The 13,636-nt window shown below is 51.3% G+C and overlaps 1 protein-coding gene and 1 long non-coding RNA gene across 7 annotated transcripts in view; one reads left to right on the top strand and one right to left on the bottom strand.

Moving 5' to 3' along the window:
* The window catches only part of LOC142495188 (uncharacterized), a 220,402-nt gene extending 210,795 nt beyond the window's left edge, over positions 1 to 9,607 (bottom strand). For 3 of the 6 annotated variants that reach the window (XM_075600335.1, XM_075600342.1, XM_075600377.1), the window contains exons 1-3: positions 9,319 to 9,606; positions 3,020 to 3,071; positions 855 to 959 (exon numbers count right to left, since the gene is read on the bottom strand). In XM_075600335.1, coding sequence (XP_075456450.1) covers positions 855 to 959; positions 3,020 to 3,071; positions 9,319 to 9,437 — 276 coding nt within the window. In that variant the 5' untranslated portion in view covers positions 9,438 to 9,606. Of the gene's footprint in view, positions 1 to 854; positions 960 to 3,019; positions 3,072 to 9,318 lie in introns of all 6 variants that reach the window. The other 3 variants (XM_075600351.1, XM_075600360.1, XM_075600368.1) reach the window with 2 other exon arrangements.
* LOC142495210 (uncharacterized) lies at positions 9,469 to 12,681 on the top strand. Its single transcript, XR_012801695.1, has 4 exons — positions 9,469 to 9,774; positions 9,884 to 9,957; positions 11,771 to 11,909; positions 12,253 to 12,681. It is a non-coding gene; the product is annotated as an uncharacterized LOC142495210 (long non-coding RNA).
* Positions 12,682 to 13,636: the final 955 nt, after the last annotated feature.

The following is a 13,636-nucleotide window of genomic DNA, read 5'->3' as shown; positions in this document are numbered from 1 at the left end:
TCAGATACTGGGCCAAATTGAAAATTGTGGGCAGTGTTGGGAGGGGGTGGGACTGTAGGGATACTCCCAGGATGAGATTCATGTTTGGGGTTTGTGCTGCGTTTCGCTAATAGGTTAGTGGCACACCCCACAAAGTAATCATTGAATGCATTTGCAATGTCAGTGGGGTTTGTCAGAGTAATATCCCCCTTAGTGATATTACTTGGTTGTTGATGGTTAGGAGCCTGGAATATATTGTTGATAACCTTCCAGAAGTTAGCTGGGTTTGATGCATTTTGGTGGAGATTGTCAGAGTAATATTGTGCTTTGTGCTTATTGGTATCTCTCAACATTGCATTGTACAATTTTATACTATTTATGTGCGATCAGGCAGTTTTTGAGACAATCTCAAGCAAAGGAATCCACGCAGCTACTGCTGTGCTATCCGGCACTCCACGCTGACCGCAACCAGATGTGGAATGTATGAGCCGTGTTGCCTCCAATTCGGCTCCTCTGGCAACAGAAACTCCTCCACAATGTTTCCCGGCTCACATTGGTACAGGCTGGTACTTGTGACTTGTATCCCCAGCCTTTCAGCATGCGCTCAATAAAGGTGGCACTCACACACACAAATGGCACCATTTGTGTGTGTGAGTGCCACCTTATTGAGTGCAAGCATCTATATCTCCTGAACAGAGCATCAATAAAAACAGCATTGAAAGGGGTAAGAAAATATCTCTTAAAGTAATTTTTTTTTAAATGTTAAAAAATACGACAATCAGTGCGGACTGCTGTGTCCGCTTCTGCCTATTACACTACACCACACTGTGACCACAGGAATAACATGAACACTGCAGCAGCATTCAGAATAATACCTGATTTTCTTGCTCTTTGGCTTTTTCTTCAGCTTCTTTCAAATTCTTTTCTACGTCCTTCACTCCCACATAATGATCGTCCTGTGTCTTTTCCAAACTTTTCACCTGTGAAAGTGTGAAAAGGCAACATATAAAATAATGGGCAGAACATATGAAAATAATTCATTCCATCAAATGTTGTGTCTCTCTCAACAACAGTTTCCCTTTAAAATGATTTTAAAAACAAAGACGTATTACTGAACAAAAAACAGCAACTGTTCCTTGAGGCTGCGGACCCAGTAATGTCTGTGACACGCGCGCCCGGCGGGGGGGGGGGGGGGCGGCGCGTGCACAGCGCTAACCGCGATCTGCGGTCTGAGGGAGCTTGCGACGGGAGGGGGCGTGGTCAGGAATTTGCAGGGGCGTGGCCATTACGTCACGCGGCTCGTTCGCCCTCATTGGGTGAACCACCGGTGGGGGCGTGGCAACGCCTCCGTCGCAAGTTTAAAATCTTGCAGCACGGCGCGGCTGCACCTTCAGCGGGAAGGTGACTACTGGGCCCTTCCCCATTGAGGGACGGTGCTTACACGCACAGCGCACGCCGAGCTGTGCGCTGTGGCAGTGACTGGGACCGCAGCCTTAGTGTTCATGCTATTTTACAGTGAAATACATAGGGAACATGACTGACTGTAAAGAGGGCAGGGATTTACATTTTAAATGCCTGCCTAGAGTGTTAGAAACTTGTTCATCAACATTTAATGGGAACATTGTAGACAGAAGGTGCCATCCACCTAAAAACATACATGGCTAAATACTCATTCAGTCTAGGACTGCACTTACTTTAAAGGGTTAAAAGCCTCAAAGCGCAAAGAGAACATTAAAAAAAATTTTTAATGGATTTTAGTTCCTGTTGACAATGTATGTGACTTTTATATAAATACAAATAATAATTTACAAATATGCAGTGTGGACCATATTTACTGGGCAGTGCAAACACACCATGCAGCCTCTTCCTTTGAATGGACTATGAGGTGTCTTGTGGAAGTGTAAGGTGTCTTGTGGAGGTGTAAGGTGCCTTGTGGAGGTGTAAGGTGTCTTGCGGAGGTGTAAGGTGTCTTGTGGAGGTGTAAGGTGTCTTGTGGAGGTGTAAGGAGTCTTGTGGAGGTGTAAGGAGTCTTGTGGAGGTGTAAGGAGTCTTGTGGAGGTGTAAGGAGTCTTGTGGAGCTGTAAAGTGACTTCTAAAGCAGTAAGGCGACTTCTAAAGCAGCAAGGCTTAATACCTCTTAGTAAATATCACACTTGATGTCTTGAAGCAGCAGTCTTAGTAAATGTATCCCTATGTTTAATAAAGAATTTAAAGTGATAGCAAGAGATGCAAGTAATAATACATATTATATACTGTATGTGTTGTATGTGTATGTGTCTCACCCCCTCCTGCCAGTTCTTCCAATTTCTCCCCAGACACTTTCTGTATTGTTTTCTGATGCAAGGAAGGCAAAGCTGGAGCACAGTACTTTCATCATTAGCATACATTCCAAAAATGATCTTATCCCAAAGGTTCAGCACTGATAATGAATATAAATGAAACACAAAGAAAAAGGACCCCAAACGGAGAGCACTCTATCACTGTAATGATCACAGGTATAGATCACACATAGTGAGCAATAAGTGTCATGAAGGTGAGCAGTGGAATGAGTGAATTAACACTTTATTGGGAGTGATACTCAAATAAAATAGACCGGGCCGTTCAGCCATTTGAAATTAATCTTGCAGAATAAAGGACATGTATGTGTCTGTGAGTGAGTGTCTGTGAGTGAGTGTGTCTGAGTGTGTGTGTGTGTGTGTGTCTGAGTGTGTGTGTGTGTGTGTGTCTGAGTGTGTGTGTCTGTGAGTGAGAGAGTGTGTCTGAGTGTCACCCTCTCCCGGTGTCACCCTCTCCCTCTCCCTGTGTCACCCTCTCCCTCTCCCTGTGTCACCCTCGCCCTGTGTCGCCCTCGCCCTGTGTCGCCCTCGCCCTGTGTCGCCCTCGCCCTGTGTCGCCCTCTCCCTCTCCCTGTGTCGCCCTCACCCTGTGTCGCCCTCACCCTGTGTCGCCCTCACATTGTGTCGCCCTCACATGGCTCATCTAACAAGATGTCAAGTACCGAGACAAGATATACAGTGAAATAGCTGCTGGATAATCTTACCAAGTGTGTACTGGCTCCTGGCGACTTCCAGGCCTGTCTGCTGGATACGAGGCTGCAACAACAAAACGTACAGAAATGTCAATGTCATTTGTTTAAACACCAAATGGAGACTTTTATTAACCCCGAAAAGGACCAAGAGAAACAGCGACTCTGCAATGCGGGACAGGTGCACCCAGGGGTCAGGCTTTAAGCTTCCAATATCTGCTCTATGATGTTGTGCACCAAACACAACTGGGTCACGGTATGGGAATAAGTGACACAAACCATGCGCTATACACATGACATTAGAATGGTAGAGAACCCACGAGTATATCTCCGTGTCTTCAACATGACGCTCAAACCTCAAGGAGTCCCAGTAACAATATATAGGGAGGCACAAGTGATACATCCAGAACGCTCATTTACATGTTACTACCCAGAATCCTCGCCTGCAGCTTAATCACTGTATGGGATAATGGAGTCAATGATACAGGTTTGATGTACCTGTGGCAGACATATACACATGCATAAGGCTGCGTCCATAGAAGGGGGAGCCGCGCTCCTCCGCGCTGACGCTCAGGCTCGTCTGCGCAATCAGGAGCGATTGCATGAACTAGCAGACGAGCCAGCGTGCACGATGGGGAGGAGGGACACTGACGTCACTGGGCCAATAGACTGCGAAGCGCCGACGTTAACATCACGGCACCGTGACGTTGACGCTGCTTCGCTCTGATTGGAGGTTTCCAGCCAACAGCGCGCTCACAAACAGGTTCTGCTGTCGGCTGAAAATCCCAGCGCCTCAGCACGCCTACGGACGCTCGCGGGAGCCCCCTCTCAAGACATCCTCATTGAGGATGACGGGGCTCGTCGCGGAGCGTCCGCACGGCTCAGCGCTGACTGTCCTTCTCTGGACGCAGCCTAATATGCAGGTATACATGGGTTCTCTGATTTTTTTAAAGCTGTGCGGGATTCTTTATTTGTAATCCTGTGCCGGTCACAAGTTAATAACTATTTATTTTACATTTGATCCCTCCCTTCTATCAATTCATATGCCTCCTCTCGGAATCACCTACAGAAACAAGTTCATGCAAAGGACCATCATAAAATGATGAACCGCAACCTTAAAATTGATTCTCTTAGATTCAGCTTGATGATAAAAAAAAAAAAGCATTTTGCAATGCTTAATCAAATCTGTGGCAATCAGCATTTAATGGAGACAAATAGCACAAATGTTTATTGTGAACAGAACTGTAAATGTTCAATGTTTAACACTTTACAACAGGCCTGCACAACTTGTAAAGTGAGAAGGGCCAAACTGCTCCAAGGAAAAAAAAATTGGGCCGCACGGGTAAAATCATCATCATCATCCTCATCACCATCATCATCTCTTCTCCAGCACCTCAACGTCATCATCATCCTCATATCTCCCCCAGCACCCATCATCATCCTCCCCATATCTCCCCCAGAACCCCTCACTATCAACCTTTGCGATACTCCCCATCTATCTCTCATACCCCCATCTCTCCCCCTCACCCACACACATAATACTCCCCCTCTACATCAAACACACAATACCCCCCTGCACAGCACACACATCACACTCCCCCTGCACCTCACATCCCTCTCCCCCCTTGCACCTCACATCGCTCTCCCCCCTTGCACCTCACATCGATCTCCCACCTTGCACCTCACATCGCTCTCCCCCCTTGCACCTCACATCGCTCTCCCCCCTTGCACCTCACATCGCTCTCCCCCCTTGCACCTCAAATCAACCCGCATGCACCTCAAATCACCCACCCTTGTACCTCAAATCACCCCCCATGAACCTCCATCACCCCCCCCCCCCTGCACCTCACATCACCCATTACCCTCTCCCCCCCTGCACCTCACATCACCCACAGGGCCGCCAACAGAAATCATGGGACCGGGACAAATGAAAGGAGCAGGGCCCCCCTCCCCCAAACCCATAGCGCACCCCCCCCCCCAAACCCATAGCGCACCTACCACGAAAAAATATCTTTTAGCGCGCAACTTTTACTTAACCGTTTTCTTATTGTGATACAGAAAAAAACATTACAATGCAACCTGTTTATTTTTTATATTTTCAACAAAAGACATGTGACTGCCTGCCTGGGTGGGTGAGTGAATGACAGTGACTGGGTGGGAGACGGCGACTGACTGGGTGACGGCGACTGACTGGGTGACAGAGACTGGGTGCCAGTGACTGGGTGACAGGGTGCCAGTGACTGGGTGGGTGACAGTGACTGGGTGGGTGACAGTGACTTACCTTGCCCGGGTGGGTGCAGCTTGCCGCCGGACGCTTTCCCCTCCTGCCCCCGATATCCCTGCGGCAGCTGCCCGGGACGGGAGGTGAGCTCGTGGGAGGGGGCCATGGGAGGTGAGCTCGGGGGGACGCGGGAAGCAGGCCGCAGGAGGAGCTGGCTGCTACTTCCCCCTCCGTCCCACGTTGGGAGCGGGGGTTGGGGGAGAGGGAGAGGGGGGGGAAGGAACAGGGGGGGGGGAGGAAGCAAGGGGGAGCAGGCCCTGCGCATGCGCGCCGGGACAGCGAAGAATCGCCATTTTTAAAAAAAAATTAATTAACTGGCGCCCGCCCTCAGTCATCGCGGGCCGCACAGAGCGGCCAGGCGGGCCGCGGGCCGTATGTTGTGCAGGCCTGCTTTACAATATACCATTGACAATGAAAGGTTAAACATTGTACTGTTGCATTTATTGCTGGATTTATTATTACTAACCTGGTCCCACATCGTAATTTATTCCCAGAAAATCTATGGCTCTTGAGGACTGCAAATTACTTCCACCTGAGCTCACGAGTGATCTGGAGCTGGCTGTGGAAGCCAGGCAGGTATCTCCTGATTTCACACAAAGCGAATAGTTGTGGTTTTCTTAACCTGTTATATTGCTGCGTTCACTTTTACAACCAGTTGTTTTCTCAGCTTTGCAACGGAAGACTTCAATAAATGATGCCCTCCCTGTATTTTGATGCGCCCTAACCCTTTCGCTGCCAAGATCTCATATCTGCTCCGATTGTATTATCGTCTCCTCCAGTATTCATATACAATTGTACCCAGACGCACAGCCATATCATGCAAAACAATTACAGAGGCGGATATCAAGTGTAACAAGATGCATATTGTGCATTATTTTCACAGTATCGAAAGATTAACACTATTAAAAATGAATGCAGAGTGTATTTGTCTAACATGAATGAAAATGAATGCAGCTGTTAATGGTCTCAAAAACGTATAACAAAAAAGTACCAAAGTGCTCCTTACATAATAAATAGAGCTTATAAAGGGGCATCGAGTATGTTTTATAAGCATACTAGCTGATATACCCGGCGTTGCCCGGGATTTAATTTTCCCGCTCCCCCCTCGCTTTCCGCTCCGCCCCCTTCACAGCTGCGTCCCCCCCATGTTCACATGTCCGATTTCCCCCCCCCCTTTTATAGCTCCATTTCCCCCCCCCCCCCCCCATCCACAGCTGTGATTTCCCCCCCCCTTCACATCCCCAATTCCCCCCCTCCCCCGCCTTCATAGCTCGGCAGCGGCATGTAACAGAGGGGGGCGGCCGGGATCCCCCCCTTGACAGATAGCCGGCGGCTCCCTGGGTGGGCGGGAGGGTTGTGATTCCCCCTTTTTAGCGCACAACTTTAACGTAACTGTTTTCTTATTGTCATACAGAAAAAAAAAGATTACAATGCAACATGTTTATTTTTATATTTTCCACAAAAGACAGATTACTGAGTGGGTGACAGTGACTTGACAGTGGGTGAGTGACTGAGTGGGTGAGTGACTGACTGAGTGGGTGACTGACTGAGTGGGTGGGTGACTGACTGAGTGGGTGGGTGACTGACTGAGTGGGTGGGTGGGTGAGTGACTGAGTGGGTGGGTGAGTGGGTGGGTGAGTGACTGAGTGGGTGGGTGGGTGAGTGACTGAGTGGGTGGGTGGGTGAGTGACTGAGTGGGTGGGTGAGTGGGTGGGTGAGTGACTGAGTGGGTGAGTGACTGAGTGGGTGAGTGACTGAGTGGGTGAGTGGGTGAGTGACTGAGTGGGTGAGTGACTGACTGAGTGGGTGGGTGGGTGGGTGAGTGACTGAGTGGGTGGGTGAGTGACTGAGTGGGTGGGTGGGTGAGTGACTGAGTGGGTGGGTGGGTGAGTGACTGAGTGGGTGGGTGAGTGGGTGGGTGAGTGGGTGGGTGAGTGACTGAGTGGGTGGGTGGGTGAGTGACTGAGTGGGTGGGTGGGTGAGTGACTGAGTGGGTGGGTGAGTGGGTGGGTGAGTGACTGAGTGGGTGAGTGACTGAGTGGGTGAGTGACTGAGTGGGTGAGTGGGTGAGTGACTGAGTGGGTGAGTGACTGGGTGGGTGGGTGGGTGGGTGGGTGAGTGACTGAGTATGAGTGACTGAGTGGGTGGGTGACTGAGTTGACTGAGTGGGTGGGTGACTGAGTTTGGGTGGGTGAGTGACTGAGTGGGTGGGTGGGTGAGTGACTGAGTGGGTATGAGTGACTGAGTGGGTGGGTGGGTGAGTGACTGAGTGGGTGAGTGACTGAGTTGAGTGACTGAGTGGGTGGGTGGGTGAGTGACTGAGTTGAGTGAGTGGGTGGGTGGGTGAGTAACTAAGTGGGTGGGTGGGTGAGTGACTGAGTGGGTGGGTGAGTGACTGAGTGGGTGGGTGAGTGACTGAGTGGGTGGGTGAGTGACTGAGTGGGTGGGTGAGTGACTGAGTGGGTGAGTGACTGAGTTGGGTGAGTGGGTGAGTGACTGAGTGGGTGGGTGAGTGAGTGACTGAGTTGGGTGAGTGACTGAGTTGGGTGAGTGACTGAGTGGGTGGGTGGGTGGGTGAGTGACTGAGTGGGTGGGTGAGTGACTGAGTGGGTGGGTGAGTGGGTGGGTGAGTGACTGAGTGGGTGGGTGAGTGACTGACTGAGTGGGTGGGTGGGTGGTTGAGTGACTGAGTGGGTGGGTGGGTGACTGAGTGGGTAGAGTGACTGAGTGGGTGGGTGGGTGACTGAGTGGGTGGGTGGGTGGGTGACTGAGTGGGTGGGTGGGTGAGTGGGTGGGTGAGTGACTGGGTGGGTGAGTGACTGAGTGGGTGGGTGGGTGAGTGAGTGGGTGAGTGACTGAGTGGGTGGGTGGGTGAGTGACTGAGTGGGTGGGTGGGTGGGTGGGTGAGTGACTGAGTGGGTGAGTGACTGAGTGGGTGGGTGGGTGGGTGAGTGACTGAGTGGGTGGGTGGGTGAGTGACTGAGTGGGTGGGTGGGTGGGTGGGTGACTGAGTTGAGTGACTGAGTGGGTGGGTGAGTGACTGAGTGGGTGGGTGGGTGGGTGAGTGAGTGACTGAGTGGGTGGGTGGGTGGGTGAGTGAGTGACTGAGTGGGTGGGTGGGTGGGTGGGTGAGTGACTGAGTGGGTGGGTGGGTGGGTGGGTGAGTGACTGAGTGGGTGGGTGGGTGAGTGACTGAGTGGGTGGGTGGGTGGGTGAGTGACTGAGTGGGTGGGTGGGTGAGTGAGTGACTGAGTGGGTGGGTGGGTGAGTGACTGAGTGGGTGGCTGAGTTTAGTGACTGAGTGGGTGGGTGAGTGACTGAGTGGGTGGGTGGGTGAGTGACTGAGTGGGTGGGTGACTGAGTGGGTGGGTGACTGAGTGGGTGGGTGGGTGAGTGACTGAGTGGGTGGGTGGGTGAGTGAGTGGGTGGGTGAGTGACTGAGTGGGTGGGTGGGTGGGTGAGTGACTGAGTGGGTGGGTGGGTGGTTGAGTGACTGAGTGGGTGGGTGGGTGACTGAGTGGGTAGAGTGACTGGGTGGGTGACTGAGTGGGTAGAGTGACTGGGTGGGTGACTGAGTGGGTAGAGTGACTGAGTGGGTGGGTGGGTGACTGAGTGGGTGGGTGAGTGACTGAGTTGAGTGACTGAGTGGGTGGGTGAGTGACTGAGTGGGTGGGTGAGTGACTGGGTGGGTGAGTGACTGAGTGGGTGGGTGATTGAGTGGGTGGGTGACTGAGTGGGTGGGTGGGTGACTGAGTTTGGGTGACTGAGTGGGTGGGTGGGTGGGTGACTGAGTGGGTGGGTGGGTGACTGAGTGGGTGGGTGGGTGGGTGACTGAGTGGGTGGGTGGGTGACTGGGTTGAGTGACTGAGTTGAGTGACTGAGTGGGTGGGTGAGTGACTGAGTGGGTGAGTGAGTGACTGAGTGGGTGGGTGAGTGACTGAGTGACTGAGTGGGTGGGTGGGTGAGTGACTGAGTGGCTGGGTGGGTGACTGTGATGGTGCCGTGCGGGTCCTGTCTGTGAGTAATAACCTACCTGAGGGCGTTTCCTCTGACTTCTCTCCCAATGGAGTCCACGCCCCGCAAGTCTGTGTTGGTTGACACTAATCTGACAGTGGAGTTGGCTCCTGACCCCATGCTGGCTCCTGACCCCATACTGACACTGGTGTCTATACAGCGGGTGTCTATACAGCGGGTGTCTATACAGCGGGTGTCTATACAGCGAGTGTGCGCGGCTTCCCGGCCCTGCCGTCCCTGCTCTGGTTAAACTGACTCCCCCATTCTTCAGCTATTCGGGCCGTTGCCTAGCAACCGCTGACGCTGTGGCGGACCTGCAGAGACGTACGCGGCGTGACGTCACAAGGAGGTTTCGTCGGAACCCGGGGTCTGTCTCCCGAGTGGACAGGATGGGAACCCGGCCCCGGAGTAGCGCGAGGCTGGCGCCGTGTGCTGCAGAGACCGGAGCAGGACACGCAGGGAGGAGGAGGAGGAGGTGAGAGCTGCTGCCGGGGAAGAGGGTGGAGGGAGGCGGGCGGGGTGCACATGCAGCCGCGGAGATATCCAGCAGCCGCCGCCTCACTCTCTCTCACATACTTTAATAGGCGAGCTGGGCATCTTCCCCGGCTGCGTGAGAGAGAGCTCTGCGGACATCTCCGCCGCCGCCGCCGAGGAGGAGGTGAGAGATGCTTTGTATAGGGCAAACCCCTTATCTCTCCCTTTGTGTCCGGGTCCCCCGTGTCCCAGCTCCGGGTCCCCGTCAGTGCTGCTCTCCAGTGCTGGGCTGCAGGAGATGCGCGGCGGGCTGTACACATTGCATGTGCCGGGCTGGGAGGCTGTGGCTAGCAGCAGCACTTCTTGTGTTCCTCTCGCATGCTTCAGCTGGGGGTGCTATTTATCCCATTGTTTCTGATCCGCAGCTCATTCATTGCGAAGAACTTAGATGACATGGGTTGTGTTTAGAAGAGCAGTTCAGGAGAAGTTAGATTGAGGCAATATTTTGGTGTTGGCTGTTGATGATGTGATTTATATGGTGTGTAGGTTGCGTGGTTCCTAGGGATTGCTAGGAGAATAGATAATGATGGTTATGATAGATTATGCTGGTGGCAAAATGCTTTTGGATCAGTATGCATGAACACACACTATACTGTACCTGTGTAGTTTCTCTGAAGCTGTATTTTTATATAGTGCTGCTAGGTAACTCTCTCATTTTACATTGTAGAAAACCACAGGAAAGGTAATGCTTCCCCTGAACAACTCATGCTGGTAACGGGCACAGAGCAACTTCTCAAGGTCACAAGGAGATGACACTGGGTTTCAAACCAGTTGTTTTAATTTCAGATGCCTTAATATTCAATTACACACTGTTTCTAGGAGTACTGTTTTATTCACACACACAACACATATATGCGTCAATCCCTGTATGGAGGGCAAAGCGCACAAGCAAAAACGGAGCAGGAAGGACCCAGAATCAAAAATAAATTAAAAGGGCACTTTAATGTGACAAGAGACCCATCCAACGCGTTTCGAACGTCACAGTGTTCTTTTTCAAGGAGAGCCCGCTTGTGCGCTTTGCCCTCCATTTACTCCTGTTAACTACATATTGGAAGCTGCACAGCCTGCCTACCACTCCTAGGATTTGTGAGTATTGTTTATGTTCAGGGGAACCTGCCAATGAGACTGATGGTGGGTGGGCATGTACCATCTACCACCTGTCTTCAGGAGGATAGTACCCATACTATTGGATATTAAGTACTAATATCATTACTCATTTTTTATACCTTGGATTAGTGGTTTGGCTTGCTTTATTCTATTATACCTGGCATTGGAGCGCTTTAGCCTATTTTTTCTATCAATCCCTGTATGCACTGCTAAATCAGATGAATTATTTATATGGTAATACTGCAGACTATGCTGTTTTTTTCCCTGGTGTGATGCACAGAGCGGGACAGCCAGATGTTCTTGGACACACACACACACACACACACACACACACACACACACACACACACACACACACACACACACACACACACACACACACACACACACACACACACACACACACACACACACACTATACAGTCCCATCATGGAAATTAGAGGCGTCTTCATGGAAATTAGAGGCGTCTTTCTCTGCCCGCTCTCCTCCTGCTCTCACAATAGTCACATTCATCATTCCTTTGCAATGAACAGAGGAGGAGGTGGGTAAGGAGGAGGACTGGGTGTGTGCAGACACTTGACTAGGTGTATCTGTGTGAGGAGGAGGTGTCTTTCCTGCACATTGAAAGAGGCACATCACACAGACGTACTGTAGCAGTGTCTGCTGTGCTGTTCCTGCATTTGTCCGAGAGAGAGGAGTAAGTGAGGGTAGGAAGAGGGGTGATGAATCTTGCAGCTTTTAAGATGCGTAAATAATCCTGTTACTTACCACTTTAATTTATTCTAACATTTTTTTTCATGTTTCTCTCTTTTTTTTTTTTTTAAATCAGCGTTCATCTTCAGTGATTGGCAGCTTCATCATTGACAGGCCTTGCCTCCCAGCTCACACCTCTGCCGCAGGGCTGCCGCCTCACACCCCTGCGCCTCCCGCCTCAACCGGCCAGGATCAAGCGGCGGAGCGGACGGCCGGTAGAGCGCGCGGGCGAATTTAGGAGTAGGAGCGAGCGGCCGGGACCAAGTGGGGAAGCGGGCGGACGGCCGGGAGGGGGAGCGGGCAGCCCACACCCCTCACCCGAACCACACCAATTGCAAACACGCTGCCTCCCGCCTCAGATCCGCGGGGGGAGCGCACGCCGCGTGCACGTTCCTCCGTCTGCTGAACATCCCCAGCAGACGGAAGGTTACGGGAGGGGGGGGTGAACGAACGACCGGCCAAGACAGCGGGGGAGCGGCCGGAAGGGGGAGCAAGCGGCCGCAGGATACATTAATTGTCACTTACCCCCCACCCCTTCACCTCCCTTTTTTTGATCAGAGGTTCAACGCCCTCAGCTGTGATGGGCTCCTGGGATGCAGGACGTCAGCTCCCACCACAACACTCCTCACCCCTCCTGCACAGGAACTGACACCCAGGCAGAGGTATATTGAACAGATATGTTTATTGGACATTACTGCAGCTCTTGTTACAGCATAGATGGTCTCCGAAGTCCCAGGACTTCTGGAGGGTGCATACCCCGATAATAGTGGGGTATTCAGTCTTGATGGTCCCCAGGCATAAGCCTGGGGTGGCCAGCTCATCCGCGCAATGGGAGAGACTCACAGCCCATGCTCTCTCTTCCAGCTCCAGAGCAAGACTCTCTCAACTAACTTTAGCATACTCCTCTTCCTCAGGAAACAGGGGTGGGCTCATGGACTGACCTACAGATGCGCCGACGAGTATTCTAACACTTGCATTGGAAAATCTGGGCTTATCACCAACAAGACCCAGGTACTTGCTGGGTACGTGCTGGGTACATGCTGCAACATTTCACACATTTCTGCAGAGGCTAATGGCCCATCGGATTAACACAACAGGGGTCCCTGGCAGTCCCATTCAGTTTGAATGGGACTGCTAGGGACCCCCGCTGTTAATCCGATGGGCCATTAGTCTGTCTGCAGAAATGTGTGAAATGTTGCAGCATGTACCCAGCATGTACCCAGAATGTACCCGGGTCTTTTTGGTGATTGCCCCTGATTTTTAGAATAATTGTCGGCACTACAGTATCCCTGATGGGCAGCATGAGTCATGCCATGAGTCATCACCACACTCCTGTCCATCAAAGAGGAGCACAGGGGGGTCAATGGCCCAAAGATTAACTTGTTACTACCCTGAATTTACTGGGGGCTTACATAACAGACACACTATGGGGGAAAGAGAGGTATTATGGGACATACCATGTTACACTTGTTACTGTTGAATATTATTCCTGTGAAATGTTATTCCGCCTCAAGGCACTGTGTCCCAACCAGAGGATAAAATACCGGTCAACTGGAAAGCCCAGATTATTAACCAAGGGGTAATGTGCTGCTCTTCTAGCTGCCTCAGTGGACAAATGAATGGCCTACAATCCATATGAACTTCCTTTGTGAACCTGAAAAGAAGATAACAAAAGTTAATGTATAACCTGAAGCACCCAACGACCAATTCTCTTTATCACAGAGACACTTGATTCTACACTAGCTGCCTCTACGTTTAAGTATGAAAAAGAGAATGCAACTTTGAATAACACACATTCAAACTCGGAGAGGCATAGCTTTTTTGAAACTAGAAGCATTCCTTGCAATAGACTCAGAGTTACAGGCTTTCATGAATCTGATGCCACGTTACCACTGCAGTAACCTTTTATGATCTGTTGTACAAGATAGGCTTAGTCATTTTT

This window comes from Ascaphus truei, chromosome 1 (genome assembly GCF_040206685.1).
Source record: "Ascaphus truei isolate aAscTru1 chromosome 1, aAscTru1.hap1, whole genome shotgun sequence".
NCBI classification, from domain to species: Eukaryota; Metazoa; Chordata; class Amphibia; order Anura; family Ascaphidae; genus Ascaphus; species Ascaphus truei.
The sequence above is the reverse complement of the archived record's forward strand: the minus strand, read 5'-3'. Positions and strand labels throughout refer to the sequence as shown.